The sequence below is a fragment of the Capra hircus genome, chromosome 29 (assembly GCF_001704415.2).
Source record: "Capra hircus breed San Clemente chromosome 29, ASM170441v1, whole genome shotgun sequence".
NCBI lineage: Eukaryota > Metazoa > Chordata > Mammalia > Artiodactyla > Bovidae > Capra > Capra hircus.
In genome coordinates, this window is record NC_030836.1 from 18475884 (window position 1) to 18498779 (window position 22896).

General features: G+C 36.8%; 1 protein-coding gene across 1 annotated transcript in view; it reads left to right on the top strand.

The window, feature by feature from the left end:
• The window catches only part of LOC102183296 (glycerophosphodiester phosphodiesterase domain-containing protein 4-like), a 97955-nt gene that overhangs the window by 47438 nt on the left and 27621 nt on the right, over window positions 1–22896 (top strand). Inside the window, exons 10-11 of the mRNA XM_005699509.1 lie at window positions 7136–7357; window positions 8370–8524. Of these exons, the coding sequence (XP_005699566.1) occupies window positions 7136–7357; window positions 8370–8524 (377 nt within the window). The remainder of the gene's footprint in view (window positions 1–7135; window positions 7358–8369; window positions 8525–22896) is intronic.

The following is a 22896-nucleotide window of genomic DNA, read 5'->3' on the forward strand; positions in this document are numbered from 1 at the left end:
TAAAGAAGTCAGAACACCAAAGAATTGATGCCTTTGAACTGTGGTACTGGAGAAGACTCCAGCAAGGAGATCAAACCAGTCAGTCTTAAGGGAAATCTACCCTGAATATTCACTGGAATGACTGATGCTGAAGCTGAAGCTCCAGTATATTGGTCATCTGATGCAAATAGATGACTTACTGGAAAAGTCCCTGATGTTGGGAAAGATCAAGGGCAGAAGGAAAAGAGGGCATCAGAGGACGAGATGGCTGGATGGCGTCACTGATGCAATGAACATGAACTTGGGCAAACTCTGGGAGACAGTGAGGGATAGGGAGTTCTGACGTGCTGCAGTCCATGAGGTTGCAAAGAGTCAGACACAACTAGGCAACTGAACGACAACAACATCATCAAGAGCTCACATCCATTGCCAACATTCATTGGATCATAGAAGAAGCTAGAGAATTCCAGAAAAGCATCTAATTCTGCTTCATTAACTATGCTAAAGCTTTTGTGTGGAATAAAACAAACTGTGGAAAATTCTTAAAGAGATGGGAATATCAGACCACTTTACCTGCCTCCTGAGAAACCTGTATGCAGGTCAAGAAGCAATCATTAGAATTGGCCATGAAACAACGGGCTGGTTCCAAATTGGGAAGAGAGCACATCAAGGCTGTATATTGTCACCCTGCTTATTTAACTTACGTGCAGAATCATGTGAAATGCCGGGCTGGGTGAGCATGAGCTGGAATCAAGGTTGCAGGGAGAAGCATCAATAACCTCAGATAGCAGATGATACCACCCTTATGGCAGAAAGTGAAGAGGAGCTAAAGAGCCTCTTGATGAAAGTAAAAGAGGAGAGTGAAAAAGTTGGCTTAAAGCTCAACATTCAGAAAATGAAGATCATGGCATCCAGTCCCATCACTTCATGGCAAACAGATGGGAAAACAATGGAAAGAGTGCAAGCATCTTTTAATTTCATGGCTGCAGTCACTGTCCACAGTGATTTTGGAGCCCAAGAAAATAAAGCCAGGTATGCTGCAGTCTATGGGGTCACAAAGAGTTGGACATGACTGAGTGACTGAACAAGAGCTCACTTGTGTCTGGAAGATACTCAAGTTCTAACTAGCCGTATTAGAAGATAGACTTTTTTGGACATATGGGAACTTCAGTAAAAACCCCAGAAAGGTCACACCATAATAACAAGCCTAAACCAGCTCTAAATTAAAGGCTATTTTAGACCCACTTAGAAAAAATCCAATTGATTTGTTCATCCCCCCCTCCCCCAAAAAAAAGCACTTCCCTTGTAGCTCAGTTGGTAAAGAATCTGCCTACACTGCAGGAGACCCGTGTTCAGTCTCTGGGTTGGGAAGATCCCCAGTAGAAGGAAATAGCAATCCACTCCAGCTTTCTTGCCTGGAGGATACCATGGACAAAGGAACCTGGCAGGATACAGTTCATGGGGTCCCAAGAGTCAGATACAACTTAGCGACTAAATCACCACCACCAAGCAAACAAACAAACAAACAAACTAGGAGAGACAATAATACTCAGACATCTAACAGTGTAACAATTACAGTGTACAAGATCCAGTAATAAAGTTACTGTGCCTACAAAGAAGGTTGAAAATGTGGCTTAAAGCCAGGGAAAAATTATACATAAAGATCCAGGGTGGGGGGAGGGGGTGGAAAGAGTTGATAGAATTAAGAGAAAGGGAGTTTTCAAAAGCTATTCAAGGTGTATCAAGGATTTAAAGAAAAATAACATAATGAGAGAGATGTAAGATATAAAAATAACTGAATAGAATTTCTAGAACTGAAATTTCTATGCCACCTGAAATTCTTCAGTATTTGTTGATAGTTTGTGTATTTTGAGTAATGGCTCTATATCACCAAGGTGGTTGAATGAATGGATATAGAGTTGTTTATAAGATTTTTTATTATCCTTGTAATGACTTTGGAATCAATGGTTATATTCCATTTTTTCATTCTTGATTTTCATAGTTTGTAATTGTCTCTCCTCCCCTGCCCTAGAGATTTATGCATTGTATTGATCTAATTAGAGATACAGTATGTGATTTTGTTGATTTCTGCTCAGATCTCTATGGTTTTCTTTCTTTTGTTTGTTTTGGGTTTGATTTTAGGTCTTATGTAGCTTGCAAAAGGGTCAATTTTAGGTTACTTTAGTTATTTTTTCTTTCCATTCAGTTCAGTTCAGTTCAGTTCAGTCACTCAGTCGTGTCCGACTCTTTGCAACCGCATGAATCACAGCATGCCAGGCCTCCCTGTCCATCACCAACTCTCAGAGTTCACTCAAACTCATGTCCATCGAGTTGGTGATGCCATCCGGCCATCTCATCCTCTGTCATCCCCTCTTCCTCCTGCCCCCAATCCCTCCTAGCATCAGAGTCCTTTCCAGTGAGTCAACTCTTCACATGAGGTGGCCAAAGTACTGGAGTTTCAGCTTTAGCATCATTCCCTCCAAAGAAATCCCAGGACTGATCTTCAGAATGGACTGGTTGGATCTCCTTGCAGTCCAAGGGACTCTCAAGAGTCTTCTCCAACACCACAGTTCAAAAGCATCAGTTCTTTGGCACTCAGCTTTCTTCACAGTCCATCTCTCACATCCATACATGACGACTGGAAAAACCATAGCCTTGACTAGACGGACCTTTGTTTGCAAAGTAATGTCTCTGCTTTTCAATATGCTATCTAGATTGGTCATAACTTTTCTTCCAAGGAGTAAGCGTCTTTTAATTTCATGGCTGCAATCACCATCTGCAGTGATTTTGGAGCCCCAAAAGATAAAGTCTGACACTGTTTCCACTGTTTCCCCATCTATTTCCCATGAAGTGATGGGACCAGATGCCATGATCTTCATTTTCTAAATGTTGAGCTTTAAGCCAACTTTTTCACTCTCCTCTTTCACTTTCATCAAGAGGCTTTTTAGTTCTTCTTCACTTTCTGCCATAAGGATGGTGTCATCTGCATATCTGAGGTTATTGATATTTCTCCCGGCAATCTTGATTCGAACTTGTGCTTCTTCCAGCCCAGCATTTCTCATGATGTACTCTGCATAAAAGTTAAATAAGCAATAATAAGGAGGTTATAAAGCATTGGGAATATAGTCAATAATACTGTAATAATTTTTATGGTGAGAGGGTAAACAGACGTACTGTGATCATTTTGTAAAGCATAAAAATATCAAATCACTGTGTTGTCCATCTGAAGCTAATATAATATTCTAAGTCAATTATACTTCATTTTTTTTAAAAAAAGAACAATTATGCAAAATCTTCTCAATGACTCCATTTAGAAGGAAACACTACCACTCAACAAGTAATCCTGAGAACTAGCCAAAAATATAAATAGCAATATCACTTTTTATTGAAACAAATACCACTACCTTTACTATTCATCCCACTATGGTAAAAAATCAGATTGCTTAGTGCTTAAAACCACTCAAATGGTGGGAATTTTTAACAATATTAAGTCCTTTTCCATGAACCAACCTATAACTTTTACTTTGAGACCACTGTCTTAACACCTCTTTGTTCTCCTCAGCCCTTTCCTAAAATTTTTATGCTAGGAATCCTCTTTGCAAAAGAATAGCCAGAATAAAAGGACCACAGAAAAATTAGTATCAGGAGTTGCAGAAAATTCTACTGAATATTATTTGACTATCAGTATGGACACTAGTATATTGATTCAAAAAGTAAATAAATGGTCATGGCAGCAGAATTCCTGAGGGGAAAAGAGCAGGAATAATTAGAATCAAACCTGTAAGAGTTCACATTATCTGTGTTGATAACTTTTGCCTAAAATCTTCCTAGTGCTGAATTTAAGGAAGATCTAACCCAACTGTAATGGCAGACTTAATATAACAAGAATTGTCTTTTCTGCATCCAATAGATTTTTGGATCTCAGGGTTTCCATTTGTCTCCAGCTATTTTTAAAATTTTGTCTTTCTGATCTGTTGGTCACTCATTGACTGTTCAACAGCATATTGTTTAGCATCCATGTGTTTGTGTTTTAAAATTAATTTTTATCAGAGTATAGTTGCTTTACCCTATTGTGTTTCTACTGTATAGCAAAGTGAATCAGCTATACATATACATATATCCCCTCTTGTTTGGATTTCCTTCCCATTTGTCACCATAGAGCACTGAATGGGGTTCCCTTAGGTATACAGTAGGTTCTCCTTAGTTATATATTTTATACATAGTACCAATAGTGTGTATATGTCAATGCCAACTTCCTAATTCATCCCACACATCGCCCTTTTCCCCTTGGTGTTGGAACATTTGTTCTCCACATCTGTATCTCTCTGTTTTGCAAATAAAATAATTATACCATTTTTATATTCCACATATATGCTAATGTTCATATATGATATTTGTTTTTTTCTTTCTGACTGACTTCACTCTCTGTGACCATCTAGATACATCCACATCTCTACAAATGACCCAATTTTGTTCCTTTTTACAGCTGAGTAATATTCCATTGTATATATGTATCCTATCTTCTTTATCCATTCTTCTGTTGAGTGACAGTAGAGGACCCTTGGACTGGAGAGTCTTATGTGGGGCCTAGACCCCATAATTCTGGGGAGAATATTCTGCAGTTGTGATTATCCTTCCTTTTGTGGATTGCCTCCCTGACATATGGGTCTTAACTGTATAACGTCTCTAGATTCCTTTTTTATATCTGTAATTGTGGAGATGTTCTCTACTAGTTTTTAAAAAAAATTAATTTATTTTGGCTGTGCTGGATCTTCATTGTTGTGTTCTGGCTTTCTCTAGTTGCAGTGAGTGGGAGCCACTTTACATGGTAGTATACATGCTTCCCCTTGCCGTGGCTTCTTTTGTTGCTCAGCACAGGCTCTAGGTGCACAAGCTTCTGTAGTTGCAGCACTCAGGCTTCAGTAGTTGTGGCACAGGGTCTCCTTAGCTGTGGCTTGTGGGCCCTACAGCATGGGCTCCACTAGTTGTGACACACAGTCTTAGTTGCCCCACGGCATGTGGAACCTTCTGGACTAGGGATTGAACCCATGTCTCCTGCATTGGCAGGTGGATTTCTATCCCCTGTACCACCACAAGTCTTTAGGTTCTTCTCATAGATACTTGTTCTGCCAGTGGTTGTAGTTCTGGTGTGTCAATGGGAAAAGGACAGTGGAGGGTTTTTCTACGCTGCCATACTGGCCACGACTCTAATTGTCCTGTTTCTTAACAAATTAATAAGCTGGATCATCTAGCAGCCCATCTACTTGTAATTTCTCTAAGCACAGACATAGAGAACTGAGAACCATTTAATACTGTTTTTTACTTGAGAAACAAGGTGTTTTGTGGAGAATTTGTCTTTATTTCTAGCGTGTTACTTACTAGAGCCTTCAAATGTTCAGTCATAGGCTAGAGATAGTCTAAATTGGCTTTGTCCCATTCCAGTATATTTTTCTGAGTATTTTAAGGTGAGACCTGATTTATATAAACTATTAGATTACCCATATTACTACTCAAAACTACTGGAATCTAGTTTTAAACCCTCCTGTTAATCTTGATAGTTTTTGCTATTTCAATTTTTTTTTTTTGTTCAAGTTGTCCTTAAGGGAAAGGCTTCATGAATATCCTTGTATAATGGATTTCCTATTCCCTTTGCCATTTGGGGGCATTTTAGAAATTAAGCACAAATGAGTTATTTAAATCTGTTTTTTATCTTTCCCGTCCAGTTTTTTCCACTGTTTTCCCCACAGGAAGGTCTTGCAGTTAAGTGAATCATTTAGTCTAGAACTGGTAGAGTCTAAGGAAATCTTGAGTTATGAAGCAAATTCCTATGTTTATGAGGATTAAGAAAAGACTCAATTATTTACTCAGCTCAGATCTCGATCATGGTTTAATTCAATACTGATGATCTTCCTTGTTGGCATTATGAAATATGATTCTTTCTTTCTTGAGAAAAAAGTGAGAAAGGGCAGCTTTCTTAGGGTGTTATGGGAATGAGAAGAAATACAGAGGGTAGAATAAAATGAAGATTAAGTTGTGTTGAGACAAAGGAAGAATACTTTAGTCTTGAGAAAATGTGAGGTAGCTACTGCTTCCTTCTGAAAGATATCCATCTGTCACCAACTTTACCAACAAGTGATCTAAAATTGGCAAATAATGGTAAAAGTAGCCATCTACTAAGTTTAATATAGACTATGTATATATATATATGGACTGAGGTGTAAGATAAAATGCTGCGTCTTAAAAAAGCTGACAGTTCCTGCTGTGAGAAAGTTACACTGAGTAGAAGTAGAAAAGTGAGGGGACTGTTGTGAATTGTGCAGTATTCTGTGTACCAGACATTTTCCTAGAACCAGAAAATATTTTACTGTATTTAATCATCAAAATAATCAAGAGAAATACATAGATTATTCCTCCCCTTTCCCATTTTGTAGTTTGAACAATAAAGACTTTGAGAATATAAATGATTTTACCAAGGTTACAAAGCAAGAAGCATATGAAGCCAAGATTTGAATTTGGTTTAAGACATATATAAATAAGTAAGTATAGAGAACAGAATTAAAGAGGCATAAAATTAGTCATTGGAGTTTAATGCCATCAAAGCCTCTTTAGTTCAGAAATATTGCAGGATGTCTTCATGAGGAGGTAGCATTTGAACTAAGCTGTGCAAGTAGAGGAAAGGTTTTTAACAGGTGAATGTGGCAAGGGAGGCAGATGTATGATAGAGGTGGGTTTGAATCCAATTCAATCTGAAGCTAAAGCGTATTTCTTCTTTTTTTTTTTTTTTTCATTGCCCATAACTGGAACAGTGAGAGGGAATGTGGGAAACCATTGAAACTAAAAATGAATTGTATTACCTTGAGTTTTAAAAAAGTTTGAAAAGGGAGCTGTAGAAAAGAATAGGAAGAACCTTTAGTGCAAATAAAACAGGTTCTATGATATAGATTAAATCATTGCAAATACCATCACTTCCAATGGAAATTACATCTAATTTCTCTTCTTGGCAACTCTTATCTCAGGACCAGTATTTCAGAAGTCCTGGTGGGTTGAATGGTAATGGATCAACACGGAGGTAGGGCTGGGTGTGGGGCTAAATGCAGGAGAATTGGAAAATGCTTCTGATAGGAGCCAATGTTTTCTCTGATATACTTATTTTTAGATCAAACCATTTTTTCGTATGAAACCCTTATCAGAAGCTGATAAGGAAAGAGCAAGAAATCAGAAGATTGCTAAACTAACTGATTTATTGGCAATTGCACAGAAGGAAAAAAAATTGGTGATATTTGATCTTGAATCTCCTCCTTCAAGACATCCTTCCAGATCATCATATATCCACCTTGTAGTAAGAGTGATCCTTGACTCCAAGATTGAGCAACATCTGGTATGTCTATCTCAGTATTTATGATAGAGGTTGGGAGGTGGCTTGTCCCAAGAGCATAGCACTTGAGCCTGACCTACCTTGTAGATCTTTCCTGGGATCCTTAAATAATTCTGCTCTCTATAGAAATGGGAGTTGGTTGCTTATACAGCTACATGTGGCAATCTAAGAATGACCCAGTTCAATTTACATCATTGGGGAAAACATTGAGGCTGTTTGCTGTTCCAAACCAAATGAAATGTCACCAGGGTGTTAAAAGGGAATGTGTATGATTGCTACACAATGTGACCTTCACCATCACCAACATACATCTATTAGAAAGGGCCTGGGCATGGAACACTAAGGCTTTGAGGATTTGGTTTTCATTAGTAATATAGAAAGGACATCTGGTTCTTATTTGAGCAGAGATTTGTTCATCATGTTTCTGAGAATTTGCTGCATTTTGGCAGCTAATCATTCCAAATGTCTTAAAATTTCAAAATATGGAAAAATGCTATGAGTAAAACAAGTTTGTATCTCTGCAAATAGAACTATTTCTACAGATGAGTCATAGTAGCATCCCCTGTTAGCAGGATATGACTCCGCTCAAAGATGACTTTTAGCATCATCAGCCAGAGGAGATGTTTATAAGTCTGACTTTTTATCCACACCTACCAACTCCTCATCCACTTTGGCTAGTATGATATCACCATGGACCCTTGGTCCCGTGATGTTAACTGGGAAAACTCAGCTCCAGAACAACCTTGGTGAAAGCCTCATTATAGGAGTTCATTAAATGCTGTATGGCAGAAACCAACACAACAATCTAAAGCAATTATCTTCCAATTTAAAATAAATTGTAAAAAAGTTCATTAGACAATGTTAAGTCAGGTTGACTCTTTCACCAAAGGCTGGAATCTCTCTGCTCCCTGTAAAATGTACCCATGCTGGAATGGGTCTCCTCCCATTCTACATGGGGCTGTTTGTGTCTAGACTGCTGATTATCCACTGAAAGACGTCCTATTTCTCCTTATAGATTGCTTGGTTACCAGGTTCTGAGAGAAAGTATATCAAGAGCAAAGCTCCTGGTTTTCAGCACGTGGGCACATTTTATACCCTTCAGGAACTTGCGGAGGAAAATATCACTAGAATAAATGTTGACTATAAGAGATTGTACTACAATGGATTGAGGTAACTGATCATACCTCTTTTGGTATGTATTGCCTTACTTGTACAAAATCTTCATCCCAGCCAAGGTACTTAGGTTCCTCCTCAGGATATCTGTGTGTGGTTATCTGTTTGGAATCCCCTATTTTCCTCCTCCTGCCCCTCCCATCCTCTGCCAACAAACATTTATCAATTATAGGCTCTCTTCCTGGGACAGTCTTCAGCCCCTTATCCTTGTGCTCCAATCTCTTATCACTGTTGCTCTTTTTCTTTTTATATAATGTTATATCAGTGGAAGTCAGAGCTCAAAAAGTTGATGATTTCCTCTGCCATTACCAGATAGATTACAGTACCTTATAAATGGCTTTTTGATGCAGATATCTAGATCTCATAGAAATAACCCAGGGCATAATTAAATCATTATTTCCAAAACCATAAAATTGGCAGACAAATGGATAAGAAAGCTGTGGTGCATATACACAGTGAAATATTACTCAACTATTAAAAAGTGCATTTGAATCAGTTCTAATAAGGTGGATGAAACTGGAGCTTATTATACAGAGTGAAGTAAGTCAGAAAGAAAGACACCAATATAGTATATTTTCGCATGCATATGTAATTTAGAAAGATGGTAATGATGACCCTATATGTGAGACAGCAAGAGAGACACAGATGTAAAGAACAGACTTTTGGACTCTGTAGAAGGCAAGGGTGGGATGATTTGAGAGAATAGCATTGAAACGTATATTATCATATGTGAAACAGATTGCCAGTCCACGTTCAATGCATGAGACAGGGTTGGTGCACTGGGATGACCCTGAGGGATGGGATGGGGAGGGAGGTGAAAGGGGGGTTCAGAATAAGGAACACATGTTCACCCTTGGTAGATTCATGTCAATGTATGGCAAAAACCACTACAATATTATAATTAGCCTCCAATTAAAAGAAATAAATTTAAAAAAATAAAAGGGAAAAAAACAACTTAAAACAGCCTAGTATGAGAATAAAGTAAAATCATTTATATACCACATTTATAAATATATAATTAGGGACAGATTTTCTGAATTAAAAGCACCTGGGAATGAAATGGTAACTTCTGCAAATTCAACTGTTATTAGCCATTGCTCATGTTAATCCCTATACCCTTTCTATTCAATTTTAAAATAATTTTTCAGATAATTCTAAATGCTTCCAAGACACAGCTTCCTTGGAGATACAGATGTAGATGTACATAGGCATCAGTTAAGAGATGTAGATATCACCATAGCTGTAGTTATAGATGTATATCCAAAATCTCTTGGGGTTATTAGGAGTTCCCATAGATACCTTTTTGTATTTAAAGCCATGAACTTGGCTGCTGGATGCACTTGTTTTACTTTTCCTGGCTCTTTGACCATAGGTGAATTGATCAAAAATATGTCATTTTTTTTTTCTTTCAACATTAGAAAATTATATATGTATATGTATTTCTGTCTCCTTTTACTTATTTTCATATAGGAAATGTTTCTAGTTAAATTTTTTTCTCATAATTATTATTTAGATTACTAGTAGTTGAAATTAATTATAATAGCTTCCATTTATTGAGATTTTAGTATGTGTCAAGTGGTTGGTAGACCACAGACTCATTTTCAAATCCTGGCCTACCCATCAGACAAGTGATGACCACACTGATGACTTGGACAAGTTTCAGCAAAGCGTTATCCCCATAACAAAATTTTTATAATCAAATAGGGTATTTTCTAGAGTTTCTGTCTGAAGGATCTTACCCCTTATTCCTGTCTTGACTAATTAGTTTATTCCTGTGAATGGTTCTGAGAAGCAGCGTGTCCTTGGAGAAGTTTCTCTTTTTGTTTAGTTTTGGTTGAAGGTGGGTTGGACCAATAGGAGACACTACTAACTTTGGAGAGTGTTCAGTTCTGTGTTGATCAGGACTCTTCCTCCACATTGTAGGATATTTAGCATCCAGTGATGTTACTGCATCATTGTGACAATCTCAAATGCCCTAGATATTTCCACATGTCATCTGAGAAAATGATTATTGCTCTCATTGAGAACCATAGGCTAGATGAATGTGTCCAGATGCATGTTCAACTTCAGCCCAGGATTTTGTGATTATTTAAGGAGATGCAAATGCTGTCCCAACACTCAGGCATATCTTCACTCTTAGGAACTGGTAAGCAGGGGCTGTCCACGTGGCACGCCAGTCAGGCAGTCAAAAATGGTGTACCCTCAGCACAAAGACATATCACAAAAATGGCACCAAAAAACTCAGGTTTCCATATGTGACTTCTTACGTAGCCAGCAAAATGATAGAGTATTAGTCCAATTTGAGAACCCACTTAGTTTGAAAATAAAAGCCATATCTCATTTGAACTAACCTGTATCTCACTATTGAAAGATTTTGAGACCTGCAACTTGTTTGTTGCTGCTGTAGGGCAAGCTTGCCAACCTCAAGGCTAGGTACTTGAAATCAGCAGCCATAAGCAGTAGAAATACTGAAACTGAATAGTGCTATTTCTGATGATTCAGTGACTTATTTCACTATCTAAACTTTACATGGTTTAATATGACACTTTGGAAGTTACTTGTTTTGAAAAATTGTCTATAATGAATCTTGTTTTTGAACATCAAAAAAGAAAAGCAGTTTAATTTAGCTCAGCAAATATTTCCCAAATAGTAATATGTATATAGACCAACTAGTTTTAGTGAAAAGCCAACACAAGCAAGATATGATTCTTTTTGTAAGGAAATCCATATAGTCTAGTAGAGGAGTATAAGGGTTTTTTAAATATAACTATACTACAGGCTAGATCATGATTATTCATGAGCCAGACTTTATTCCAAACACTTCTCAAGAAACACTGAATTTTAAGAAATTCAGCAGTTGCACCTTGTTAGTCGTATACTGTTTAAATCAGAATATTTATTCCAATCACATTTCCAATGCAGTCTCTGTGTTCATTTTGATCAGACCACTAATGCAAGACATTGTGACCTTGCCATTTTGACTGAGAATGCTTTATTTATTTATTTATTTTTATTTTTACTTTATTTTGCTTTACAATACTGTATTGGTTTTGCCATACATTGACATAAATCAGCCACGGGTGTACATGAGTTCCCAACAGTGTTTTAACAGGAACTAAAAAGCCTCTTGATGAAAGTGAAAGTGAAGAGTGAAAAAGTTGGCTTAAAGCTCAATATTCAGAAAATGAAGATCATGGCATCTGGTCCCATCACTTCATGGCAGATAGATGGGGAAACAGTGAAAACAGTGTCAGACTTTATTTTTTTGGGCTCCCAAATCACTGCAGATGGTGACTGCAGCCATGAAATTAAAAGATGCTTACTCCTTGAAAGAAAAGTTATGACCAACCTAGATAGCATATTCAAAAGCAGGGACATTACTTTGCTGACTAAGGTCCGTCTAGTCAAGGCTATGGTTTTTCCTGTGGTCGTGTATGGATGTGAGAGTTGGACTGTGAAGAAGCTGAGCGCCGAAGAATTGAGGCTTTTGAACTGTGGTGTTGGAGAAGACTCTTGAGAGTCCCTTGGACTGCAAGGAGATCCAACCAGTCCATTCTGAAGGAGATCAACCCTGGGATTTCTTTGGAAGGAATGTTGCTAAAGCTGAAACTCCAGTACTTTGGCCACCTCATGCGAAGAGTTGACTCATTGTAAAAGACTCTGATGCTGGGAGGGATTGGGGGCAGGAGGAGAAGGGGACGACAGAGGATGAGATGGCTGGATGGCATCACAGACTCAATGGACGCGAGTCTGAGTGAACTCTGGGAGTTGGTGATGGACAGGGAGGCCTGGCGTGCTGTGATTCATGGGATCACAAAGAGTCGGACACAACTGAGCGACTGAACTAAACTGAACCAAAACTATATGCATACAAAGATGTCCTCTGATTTGTTTCTGATGTGGGGATTTTAAATGTTTAAAAAAATTTTAATTTTGAGATGAAAATTCCCATAAAATTAACCAATTTAAAGTAACAATTCAGGAGAATTTAGTACATTCAGAATGTTGTTCAGCTGTCACCTCTAGGTCCAGTACATTTTAGTATTAGTGTTAGACATTTTTATTTATAGAGGTTTATGAATTGTACTAACCATTTCAAAAAACCAAATTTTAGCTTCATTAGCTATATTCTGTTGCAAATTTTCTTTCCTATTTCATTGACTGCTGTTGTTTTTATTTTCTTTTTTATATTTTCTTTAGGTTTACTTTGCTCTTCTTTTATTAGTTTCTTTAGGTGGAAAATTAGGCGCGTTTGAGTCTAAATTTTCTCTTCTAGCATAAACGTTTAAAGCTATAAATTACCATACCAGCATTACTTACATTCCACAACATCTAATTTAAAATATTTAAAAAGTGTTTTATTTCACACTTGACTCATAGATTACTTAGAAATGAATTGCTAACCTTTTAAAGATGTATTACTGCACATATCCTTAGTGTTATTTGTTTTTGACTTAAATTCATTGTGTGTGTGTGTGTGTGTGTGTGTGTGTGTGTTTGTGTGTTAGTCATGCAGTTGTGTCCGACTCTTTGTGACCCATGGACTATAGCCCGCCAGGCTCCTCTGTCCATGGGATTTTCCAGGCAGGAATACTGGAGTGGGTTGCCATTTCCTTCTCCAAATTCATTGTGACCAAAGAACAAGTCTCTATGACTTCAATACTTTAAATGTAGTTAAACTGGTCTCCTTGCCTACTAAATCATTTGTCTTGATGAATTTCCCATGTCCACCTAAAAATGATGAGCTCTCTTCATTTCATGGAAGTGGTATTCTGTAAATATTGGTCAGTTTAGTTCGGTTGACAGTCTTTTTAAACATTTATACAGTATTTTCCCCTTCTTTTCTAATGCTTTGTTTGTTGCATATCAAACTCCCACACAGCATAGAACTTACCTACTCTGAAGCTTCATTATTAATTTCAAAGGTACAGCAGTCAATCAAGAGGTTTAGAGAAAGCAAGGAAAGGTCAGTCATTGATTTCAGCTTTGCAGGCTTTTTCTTTTACTGGATTCATACTCTATGGCCTACGGTAATAGATAAGAGCTCCAAGTGAGTTTTTGCAGAGCTGTTTCACTTAGAGGGGAGCATTTACATTACAGAACATCTGCATTTAATGTTCCCAAAGAGATATGTAGTTTATGTGACCTTCTCCAGGGAACCATGCCTCATAAATCCACATTCTATAATTACTTACAAAATATATAATAAACATTCAACTAGGAAATTCTTTTTTAAAAATATTCTATGCATGAGGCCTCTCTTCGCAGTAAATATTATTCTCTTTAGAATAGAAGTAGTTTTCATATTGACAAGATTAGAACATTGTCACCTGCCTTCTTCTGTGAGCAGTCTGCCACACCAGAGAAATTAAGGTCTCCAAATGCCTCATCTGTCAATTATGGAGACAGAGCTATTGATATCTCCCACTCTGGTTGCTGATTTGTGTTATTTCTCACTTTAGCTCTGTGGTGGTTGTTTGGCTTCTTATATTTTAAACACTTCAAAAAATACATTTACATTTAGAATTGTTGGATCTTCTTGGTGAATTCACCCTTTCATTATGAAATATCCATGGTCTCTGGTTATAATTCGTGTCTAAAGATTGCTTTTATTAATATTGCTACATTTTCTTATAGTTAGTGTTTATGTTTTTTTTTTGTCCTTTGTCTTTCAACTGCTTTGCATATTTATGTTTAAAGTGCATCTTTTATAAACAGAATATTGGTTCTTGCTTTTATATTTATAAGGATAATGTCTATTTTTTAATGAGAATCATTGGTCCATTAATATTTAGTATACCTGATATACTTGGGTTTACATTATAATTAGGACCATTTTTTCCTATGTATCCTCTCTAATCTTGGTGAGTTGTTTTGGTTGTTCTTTCCTATGTTTTAATTTTTTAGTTAATTTCTAATTCTTTGGTGTTCTTTTCTGTCTCTTCTATAGGCTTTTACATTTCTGAATTATTTTTTAGTGGTTGCTCTAGGGATTATAATTATTATTATAATCTGTAAATTAATATTATTCTATAATATAAAATACAAAATATTAAAGCCTTAAGACAACACAGTTCTATTTACTACCTTCTGCCCTTTGTGCTCTTCTTGTTATAATACTTTTGGGTTTTTTTTTTCACTCTCATAAATAAGCCGTTATTGTCTTTTGCTTACATTTTTTACCAACTATCTTTCACTTCTGTGCTTCACTCACTTGTACTGTCATGTGGTCTCTTCATTTCTCCTAATTCAGCATTTTTTTTCTATTTTTTATTTTTATTTTTTTTTAATTTTTATTTTTACTTTATTTTACTTTACAATACTGTATTGGTTTTACCATACATTGACATGAATCAACCACGGGTGTACATGTGTTCCCAAACATGAACCCCCCTCCCACCTCCCTCCCCATAACATCTCCCTGGGTCATCCCCATACACCAGCCCCAAGCATGCTGTATCCTGCATCGGGCATAGACTGGTGATTCGTTTCCTACATGATAGTATACATATTTCAATGCCATTCTCCCAAATCATCCCACCCTCTCCCTCTCCCTCTGAGTCCAAAAGTCTGCTCTACACATCTGTATCTCCTTTGCTGTCTTGCATACAGGGTCATCATTGCCATCTTTCCAAATTCCATATATATGTGTTAGTATACTGTATTGGTGTTTTTCTTTCTGGCTTACTTCACTCTGTATAATCAGCTCTAGTTTCATCCATCTCATCAGAACTGATTCAAATGTATTCTTTTTAATGGCTGAGTAATACTCCATTGTGTATATGTACCACAGCTTTCTTATCCATTCATCTGCTGATGGACATCTAGGTTGTTTCCATGTCCTGGCTATTATAAACAGTGCTGCGATGAACATTGGAGTACATGTGTCTCTTTCAATTCTGGTTTCCTCAGTGTGTATGCCCAGCAGTGGGATTGCTGGGTCATAAGGCAGTTCTATTTCCAGTATTTTAAGGAATCTCCACACTGTTTTCCATAGTGGCTGTACAAGTTTGCATTCCCACCAACATTGTAGGAGGGTTCCCTTTTCTCCACACCCTCTCCAGCATTTATTGCTTGCAGACTTTTGGATTGCAGACATTCTGACTGGTGTGAAGTTATAATACTTTTGATATAAAACCCAAAGTTGTTGTTGCTTAGTCACGCAGTCATGTCTGACTCTTTGTGACCCCATGGACTGCAACATGCCAGGCTTCCCTGTCCTTCACCATTTCCTGGTGCTTGCCCAAACTCATGTTCGTTGAGTTGGTGATGCCATCCAACCATCTTGTCCTATGTTGTCCCCTTCTCCTCCTGCCTTCAATCTTTCCCAGCATCAGGGTCTTTTATAATGAATCAGCTCTTCTTATCAGGTGGCCAAAGTGCTGGAGTATCAGCTTCAGCATCAATCTTTCCAATGAATATTCAGGATTGATTTCCTTTAGGACTGACTGGTTTGATCTCCTTGCAGTCCAAGGGACCCTCAAGAGTCTTCTCCAACACTACCAGTTCAAAAGCATCAATTCTTCGGTGCTCCAGCCTTTTGTATGGTCCAACTCTCACATCCATATGTGACTGCTAGAAAAACCAGACCCAGAGTACATTTGTAGTGTATTTTGAAAAATAGTCTATAGTATTTTTTAAACTTTTTATTTTGAAATTATTGCATGTTAACATGTAGGAAATAATACAAATGATGATGTGATGATGTGTTATTCCATTGGTAAAACTTGTAATGGTATGATATCAAAACCAAGCTATTGATATTGATAAAACCCACCTATCTTACTCAAATTTCCCAAGTTTTACTTACATTCATTTTATGTATGTTTTGTATATATAGTTCTGTGCAGTTTTATCATATATATGTTTGTGGATCTTAACAGCACAACCAAGATAGACTGGTTTAATCACCAGAAGTATTACTTTTTTTTTTTCTAGCACAATCAATTTTAATTAGCATTGCTCATTATGAGAAATGATAAAGTATCAGTCATTATAATTGCAAGTGTTGACAATTATTCAAAGTCATTAACATCTCAAGACCTAAGATAATACAGACTTACTGAATTTTAAAGATGTGGAGGTAAGGTAGGGAAAAGTTGCTAGGAATACCTTCAGTTTTGCATAGGCTCAGTAAACATACCCCATGAATGATCATTTCCAGTATTTTGGAGAGGTAAAGAAAGATTCTTAAGATACCACTAGCCTGGCCTCCTTATTAGCCACAGTGCTATAGGAAGTTGCTTCTAAACATGTAAATGTCCGTGTTTCACTCAAACACCCTGAGGATTCCCCCACTACTTATAGGAAAGAGTTCAATCTCCTTAGCCTTGGATTCAAAGCTCTTAGTTTCCAGCTCCAGTTTTTCTTTTCTTTCTTTCTTTTTTTTTTAAACAAATGTGTGTGTGTTTTAATTTATTTATTTTAATTGGAGGCTAATTACTTTACAATATTGTAGTGGTTTTTGCCATACATTGACATGAATCAGCCATGGGTGAACCCCCCTCCCATCTCCTTCCCCATCCCATCCCTCAGGGTCATCCCAGTGCACCAGCGCTGAGCACTCTGTCTCATGCTTCGAACCTCGACTGGAGTCACCAGAAGTATTACTTTTGTTGCCCTTTGATAACTACACTCCCTTTCCTTCCATCTGCATCTGCTCACCTCAAACCCTAACCCCTCTCAATGACTAATCTCTTCTGCATTTCTATAATCCTGTCATTTTAAGAAAGTTATATAGAAGAATCACAGAGTATGCAACTTGTTGTGATTGGCCTTTTTTCCACTCAGTATAATTCCCTTTGACATTTAGCCATATTTTTGCATGCATCTACAGTTTTTTCAGTTTCATTGATGGATAGTGTTCCATTGTATGAATGTACTAATATTTGTAAAATTATCCATCAACTGAAAGATATCTGATTGTTTGTATTTATTATAGATAAATGTTATGAACATTTGAGTATAGGTTTTCATGAGAACATGATTTTTTAACTAAGAGTCTATAACTCACTCAGACCCCCCATTCTTTAAAAAGTGTCTTCATTGTGTTAAAATATATATAAAACTTACTTTTGCAATGATTTTTAATATAAAATACTGTGGTTTTAATGTACATTCACTGTTATACAACAATCACCATCATCTACCTACCTAACACTTTTCATCTTGTAACTCAAGTTCTCATTAAACAATGAACCTTCATCAATCCCTCATCAGAGTGTTTCTGTTTGTGATTTTGATTCATGTAAGTAGAATCACATATTTGTCTAAGACTAACTTATTTCACTTAGGATGAAGTTCTCAAGGTCCATCCATGTTGAATTCATTCGTTACAGAATTTCATTTCTTTTTAAGGCTGAATAATAGTCTACTGTATATATGTACCGCAGTTTTCTTATCCATTCATTAGCTGATGGAATTTGGGTTGCTTGAACATCTTAGCTCTTATGAATGAGGCAGCTTGGAACATGGGTATGAATAGCCATTCAAGACCCTGCTTTCAATTCTTTTGGGTATTTACCAGAAAGTAGAATTGCTGAATTGTATGCATTTTTTTTTAAATTTTTTGAATAAACACCATACTGTTTTCCACAGTGGCTGTAAAAACAGGACACAAATGTTCCAAGTTTTCCATGTTAACACATCCTTATTGATTTCTGTTTTTTTTTTTAATTTAAATTTTATTTATTTTTTTACTTTACAATACTGTATTGGTTTTGCCATACATTGACATGAATCCACGACAGGTGTACATGAGCTCCCAACCCTGAACCCCCCTCCCACCACCCTCCCCATATCATCTCTCTGGGTCATCCCAGTGCACCAGCCCCAAGCATCCTGTATCCTGTATCGAACCTAGACTAGCGATTCATTTCTTACATGATACTATACATGTTTCAATGCCATTCTCCCAAATCACCCCACCCTCTGCCTCTCCCAGAGTCCAAAAGTCTGTTTTACATCTGTGTCTCTTTTGCTGTCTCAAATATAGGGTTATCATTACCATCTTTCTAAATTCCATATATATGTGTTAGTATACTGTATTGGTGATTTTCTTTCTGGTTTACTTCACTCTGTATAATCGGCTCCAGTTTCATCCACCTCATTAGAACTGATTCAAATGCATTCTTTTTAATGGCTGAGTAATACTCCATAGTGTATATGTACCACAACTTTCTTATCCATTCGTCTGCTGATGGACATCTAGGTTGCTTCCATGTCCTGGCTATTATAAACAGTGCTGCAATGAACACTGGGGTGCACAAATGAAGCAACTGACAAACAACTAATCTCAAAAATATACAAGCAACTTATGCAGCTCAATTCCAGAAAAATAAATGACCCAATCAAAAAATGGGCCAAAGAACTAAATAGACATTTCTCCAAAGAAGACATACGGATGGCTAACAAACACATGAAAAGATACTCAACATCACTCATTATCAGAGAAGTGCAAATCAAGACCGCAATGAGGTACCATTTCACACCAGTCAGAATGGCTGCGATCCAAAAGTCCACAAGCAATAAATGCTGGAGAGGGTGTGGAGAAAAGGGAACCCTGTTACACTGTTGGTGGGAATGCAAAGTAGTACAGCCACTATGGAGAACAGTGTGGAGATTCCTTAAAAAACTACAAATAGAACTGCCTTATGACGCATCAATCCCACTGCTAGGCATACACATGGAGGAAACCAGAATTGATTTCTGTTTTTTTGATGTAGCCATCCTAATGGTTTGGTATTTGTTATTCTTGGAATGTTTGGTGAAGTTCACCAGTGTAGTCATTGGGTCCAGGAATTTTCTTTGGAGAGTTTTGGTTAATGATTCAATTTCTTTACCCATTGTAGGTCTATTTGCGTTTTCTTATTCATTACTGATTTCTTTTCTGATTCAGTCTTGGTAGGTTTTATGTTTCTAGGAATTTGTCCATTTCATTGAGTCTATCTAGTTTGTTGAGATATGATTCCTTATAGTACCCTCTTATAATCCTCATATTTCTGTTAAATTGGTGGTAATTTTCCCACTTTAATTTCTGACTTCAGTAATTTGAGTCTTTTCTCTTTTTCATGGTTGTATATCATGTTAAAAGCTTATCAATTTTGTTGATATATTCGGAGAATTACCTTAGGTTTCTTTTATTTTTCTCTGTTGGTTTTCTGTTCTTCATTTTGCGTATTTCTGTTTGACCTTTATTATTTTCTTCCTTTTGCTTTTTCCATTTTCTTAAGTTTTAAAGGTAGGTTGTTGATTTGAGAGCTTTCTTTTTTTTTTAATGTTTGCATTTAGATATGCATTGCCCCCCATGCATTACTTTTGCTACATCCCATGGATTTTGTTTTTCTTTTCATCACATATCCAAATATTTTATAGTTTGCCTAGTGGTTACATGTTTTTGATCCACTGGTTGCTTGAAAGTGCATTAAGTTCCACAAATATGTAAATTTTCATTTTTGTTTTGTTATTGACTTCTAACTTTGTCCTGTTACCTATCTTTTTAAGTCTATTGAGATTTTGTGGCCAAACACCTAGTCTGTCCTGAAAATGTCCCATGTGTACTTGAGAAGTTTGTGCATCCTATTGTTGGGTGGAGCATTTTGCATATGTCTGCATATGTACAGTTAGTTTCTTGTATTGATTGAGTCCTCTGTTTCCCTATTTATCTTCTGTCTGGTTGTTCTGTCTGTTAATAAGAGTGGGGTATTAAAATCTCCAAGTATTATAATATAGTTTCAATTCTGTCAGTGTTTGCTATATAAATTTTGCTTGTCTGTATTATGTGCATAAATGTTTATAATTATTATGTTTTCTTGCTGTATTGAAACTTTTATTAATGTTCAAAAAATACAAAAAAAGAAAAATGGTAAATCTATACAATGTAATATTACTCAGCCATAAAAAGGTACAAAACTGGGTTGTTTGTAGAAATGTTGATGGTCCTAGAGTCTGTCATACAGAGTGAAATGAGTCAGAAGGAGAAAAACAAATACCACATATTAATGCATATATATGGAATCCAGAAAAAGGGCAGAGATGAACCTGTTTGCAAGGCAGGAATAGAGAACAGACATGTGGACACTAAAGGGGGGAAAGGTGGAAATGCGAGGGTGGGATGAACTGGAAGGTTAGGATTGACATATATGTACTACCATGGAAAAAATAGCTAGTGGGAACCTGCTGCATAGAACAGGGAGCTCAGGTGTATGCTCAGTGATGACCTAGATGGGTGGGTGTGTGGGGTAAGAGGAAGGTCTAAGAGAGAGGAAATATATGTATGCCAATAGTTGATTCACTTTGTTGTACAGCAGATCTAAAATTGAGTCTCTTGTAAACACCATGAAATGTGGTTTTATGCATTCTGCCAATCTCTGTTTGATTGGAGAGTTTAATCCATTTCCATTTAAAGTAATTACTGATAAGGGGGGCTGTTGTCATGTTACTTCTATCATGTCTGTAAATATTTGTTATTTTGTTTCTGTCATCTGTTTTAATTTGTTATTTCTATATATGTTATAATATTTTACCCTTTATTTCCTGCCTTACTGTTTTCTTTTGTGTTTAGTTATTTTTGTAGTGGAACATTTAAATCCTTTTCTCATTTCCTTTTTTATATAAGAAAATGAAGTTGCTCAGTCGTGTCTGACTTTTTGCGACCCCATGGACTGTAGCCTACCAGGTTCCTCCATCCATGGGATTTTCCAGGCAAGAGTACTAGAGTGGGTTTCCATTTCTTTCTCCAGGGGAACTTCCCAACCCAGGGATCAAACCCAGGTCTCCAGCATTGCAGGCAGACACTTTACCCCCTGAGCCACCAGAGAAGCCCTCAGTTTTTTTAATATATTATATACCTAATTTCCCTATGGTTACCATGGGAATTGCACTTACCATGTAACATTATGACACTGTGATTGAATTTATACCAACTTAAATTCAATGATATGCAATAGCTCTTTTCCTTCACAGGACCAGTCCTACCCCTTTTGCTTGTTGATGTCAGAAAACTTCATCTTTTTTCATTGTGTGCCACTAAATATAAAATAATAATACTTCTAAATGTAGTCGTTTCTCAAATGATATTGAAAACAACATCTGGAGTGATAACCAGAGTTACAAAAATACTAGCTTTTAGACTAATGATTGTGTTTTTTTTTCCCTTTAAGTGTTTCAGTCTTAAATTATGTGAAAAATAAAGACATATTTAAGTTGTTGTGTTTACAGACCATTTTTACAGTAATGCTAGATTTTTTTATACTTAAAAAAATTTTTAAAAATATAAATTTATTTATTTTAATTGGAGGTTAATTACTTTACAATATTGTATTGGCATGGCAAAACCAATGCTAGAGTTTAAATTTTCTCACGTATTTACTTTTACTGAAATCCTTATGTTACCATACAGCATTGATTTACTATCTCATGACTTTATTTTACCTTGGAGGACTCCCTTGAATTTTTCTTACAGGGTCAGTCTAGTGGCCATGAATTCCCTCAGCTTTCGTTTGAGAATGTCTTAATTTCCACCTCTTTTTGGGTCCAAGCTCGTACTTCTCGCTCCATAACAAGCCAGTAAATTGAGATGGTTTGTTGGGGCAAGTATTAACAACTTTGTTCAGAAAAGTGGCAGACTGAGAAGATGTCTAGTATGTCACAGAAACATCTCACCAACTTAGAACTTAGTCTTCGTTTATACTGCAAGTGGAGGGGTGTGGTTGGTTGGTGCAAATTTCTTGGTTTATGAATCCTCTGTTCTTGCAGGTGTCCATGTAGTTCAGATCATGATTTCCTTGGGGGTGGGGTTAAAGAGCTCTGTCTCTTTTTTGGAGGGGGCATTTCATGAATATATAGGCTTAAAGAATATAGTCTTTAAGAATACAGTCTTAAAGCATGTTCTGGTAGGATTCTGATCTCAAGCTGTTCTGGCAAAAAAGTTATTTGAGGATTTCATATACAAAGGAAATCTCAAAGGAATTGGTTACTCTGGCATATATAAGAAGCTGTGTTTCAGGATGAGGTCCCTTAGGTGGCATTCTGGAGTTTGTAAGAAGGAATGATTTTATACTTCTTTAGAGACTTTTGTGACTGAGATGGATAGAGATGTTTTCTGTGCCACCCCGGTGTTTACCATAATGTATGTTGCACCCTTGTCTATCAGAAAGTCAATCAGATCATTCCCCACTGTCAGTTTTACCTTGGGCTCCTGTGGGGAAATTGTAATTGGGTGCCTCAAATCCAAGAGAGAATCTGAGCCTCTTCATTCATCATCATCTATTTCTGTCATATGAAAGGTTCCTATATTTCTTTGTTTTGTTTTTAGCATTTTACCCCAGGGCAATAATTTTTTCCACTGTCCTTCCTCCTTACAGTAAGTG